General features: G+C 44.8%; 1 protein-coding gene across 1 annotated transcript in view; it reads left to right on the top strand.

Annotated features, from left to right (window-relative positions):
• Positions 1–670: 670 nt before the first annotated feature.
• The window catches only part of Gpr156 (G protein-coupled receptor 156), a 56,526-nt gene continuing 54,084 nt past the window's right edge, over positions 671–3,112 (top strand). Inside the window, exons 1-2 of the mRNA XM_004633334.2 lie at positions 671–766; positions 1,106–1,242. Of these exons, the coding sequence (XP_004633391.1) occupies positions 671–766; positions 1,106–1,242 (233 nt within the window). The remainder of the gene's footprint in view (positions 767–1,105; positions 1,243–3,112) is intronic.

Genomic DNA, 3,112 nt, shown 5'->3' with positions numbered 1-3,112 from the left:
CTTGATTCTTTGGGAGAGATCCCAGTCAAGCCCACAGGGTAATAAACTGCCTCCTAAATGAAAGAAAAGAAATTGTAGGTGTGCTTTATCTTTGTTTTTAAGGGCTTTTTATTATGGTTTAAAATATTCATTAAAACATTAAATTTGTAATATGTATATATAACTACATATAATAGGTATAACTACATAAAATGGAAACAAAATGTTTTAAACCTCTGTGTATTTGTGTGTGTATGTGTGTTTGTGTGTGAGAGAGACAGAGAGAGAAACAGACAGAAAGAGACAGAGAGACAGAGAGAGACAGAGAGAGAACTTGTTAATAAGTGTATTAAGTCTAATTGTTTTCCTTCCTTCAGGAAGGACTACTTGGAATAGTGACTGCCCTCTGGTGGTGATCGAGAATTGTCACTTTGTATCACCAGCTGGTTGCTAAGATGCCCACCCTGGCTGAGACGGTTCAATGGGCAGCGGGAAACAGTTGAAGGATGTCTGATGAAGAAGCCTAATGACATAACCCTCCACTTCCACATGAATTGGTTGCTTATCCCAGATTCTGAGCCAAGAGCAAACTCCAAAAATGAGATCTCTGAAGGAAAGATTTGGGTCTACATTTCTACCAATGGGTAACCAAGACTATGAATAAGTGCCCACCAAGAAAGCATGTGGTGACATGGAGCCTGAAATAAACTGCTCTGAATTTTGTGACAGTTTTCCTGGCCAGGAGCTGGATCGGAGACCCCTTCATGATCTCTGCAGGACAACAATTGTGAGAAGCCATTAGAACTGCTCAGATGTATATGCTGGTGGGGGGGGGGGAAGAGGAAGGGCAAGAGTAGGGGGAGGAAGAAAAGCAAGAGTAGGGGGAGGGGAGGATGAGCAGGAGGAGGGGGAGGGGGAAGAGGAGCAGGAGGAGGGGAATGGGGAGGAAGAGCAGGAGGAGGGAGAGGGGGAGGAGGAACGGGGAGGGGGAAGAGGTGCAGGAGGAGGGGGAGAGGGAGGAGGAGCAGGAGGAGGAATTGCCCATGTAAGGTATGTATTTTCCAGCTTTAGTGCTGCCTGTGGAAGATCCTCTAGTCCTGACAACTTCTCTTTTTTCTGGCTTCAGACCTCTCCCCAGGACAGCAGCAATACCATCTCTTCAGTATCTCCTGCCCTCTTGGGTATTGTTTGGACTTTTCTCAGCTGTGGATTGCTTTTGATGTTCTTCTTCCTTGCCTTTACAATTCGCTGCAGGAAGAACAGGTAAGCAGCCCCATGTTGCTTCTCCTCTCCTATACCCTGAAGTGTTAGCATCATTTTGGTGTCACAAGTAGTGAGCCTCCCTGTGTAGCATGGAGCCACCTGACAGGGTCCCTGTGAAACACTGCTGGCTTCATCATATGGTTTCTTTTAAAGAAGAAAAAGAGGGCCGGGGAGATGGCTCAGTAGAATAAGCGCTTCCCTGGCAAGTGCAAGGGTCTGAGTTCAATCCCCAGTTCCATGAAAATAAATAAATAAAATAAAAATAAAGAAGAAAAAGCTATAGCCCAATATTGTGATAACTATTCTAAAAGGATGCCCAATGAAGTCTCTCCTTAAAGGGGAGTACCATGCTTCTAAGATAAGGTATCTATATGAAAAACAGAGACTATATAGAAAACATGTCCAAAACAACATAAGTTTGTAGATAGCACAGTTGAATCAGTCTGAGCAGGTTAAGGTTTCCACCAAAACCAGTGGAGCTTTACTGCCTGGCTGCTCTGCTCTGCTCTGCTGGATGGTTCTGGTAGGCTGGGGAGTCACTAGCTTCTTGGAGTGTCTGGGGGTCCAATGGCAGTCAAAGAAGTAAGGTGGTGACTGGCACCCAGAGTCTTGTCTGTGGTGCTCTTTGGTTCTTCCCTGGGGCTCATCACATCTCTTCTACCCCAACACTGTACCTCCGTCCTGCCCTGTTTGCCCAGCTGCCTCCTGCAAAGCCACGCTTCAGCCCTCTCTCCCTATCCTACAGCTGACTTTTGGTTGGAGCCCATTCTCAGAATTCACCTACTCCCCCAGAGAGCCCAGACTCTCCCTAGTTCCCTCCAGCATTCCACTGCCTGGTAATCAAGTGTGTTGGGCTCCATGGCTTGTGGTTTGGCACTTGAATAAGGATTGATGAACTATATTTGTCTAGCAGGCATTTGAGGTACTATTTGGCATTTTAGACATTGAAAACAGGGAATTGTCAACCAGCAGTGACTTGTATGACTGGGTCAACCTCAATATAACAGAGGCACATGGCACATGACCTGAGTGTTTTTCCTAGGGTGCCCTAGCCACTTATTAATCTATTCCTCAAGCAGACCAAGCTCACCTTCATCCCAGGGCCTTCGTGTCTCCTGTCCCCTGGCTGTCCCATGTGCCTGGCAGTCTTCCTCAGATCTCCCACAACCAGTTCATTCTCACCCTCTAAGTCTCAGCATCAGTGTTACCTCTTCAGGAAAGTCTTCTCTCACTGTCTTCTCTAAAGTAACCTCTCTATTCTGGCCACTCAGGCCCCTGTCTCATTTCTTACCACATTTCTCATTTTATTCTCTTCATAATGAGTGTAGCTACTTGATATTCTGAATGTACTGAATTACTTGCTTTTGCCCATATCCCTGATCAGAATGTAAAGTCTTTGAGAATGGGAGCCTGATTTGTGCTCACCACTAAGCCTCCAGCTTTTAGAACTGATTCTAACACAAAATAGGTGCTCAGTAAATATGTATTGTGACCCTACAAGGAACTGAAATCCCAGCAGTGGCTACTGCCAAGAAAATAGGGAGAAAGAATCATGCATTTCAAAGTTAGAGAAGCACAGAGTGGACTTTTCAGCTGCAATACATTTCTGTAATGCAAATTTATACTCTAGTGGCAAAGTAAAAAGGACATCACTGCTTCACATGTAGTATTTCCTCAAGCAAGACAGTAATTTAAAGGATTCAAGGACAAGTTTTCTCATAGCTAAAAAATGAAACCTTGCACCAAGAATACAGTGCTATAGCAGTGACTGCCTTTTGTGTACATACTGGCCCATTTAATGGCTTCTAAAATCATATTTCCACTGACTGTGAAGCTGCAATAGATGAAGACACAAAGGAGACATTTGCCT

This window comes from Octodon degus, unplaced genomic scaffold (genome assembly GCF_000260255.1).
Source record: "Octodon degus isolate 3935 unplaced genomic scaffold, OctDeg1.0 scaffold00053, whole genome shotgun sequence".
In the NCBI taxonomy this organism is placed as follows: Eukaryota; Metazoa; Chordata; class Mammalia; order Rodentia; family Octodontidae; genus Octodon; species Octodon degus.
Note: the sequence above shows the minus strand (reverse complement) of the source record. Positions and strands in the feature narration are given on the sequence as shown.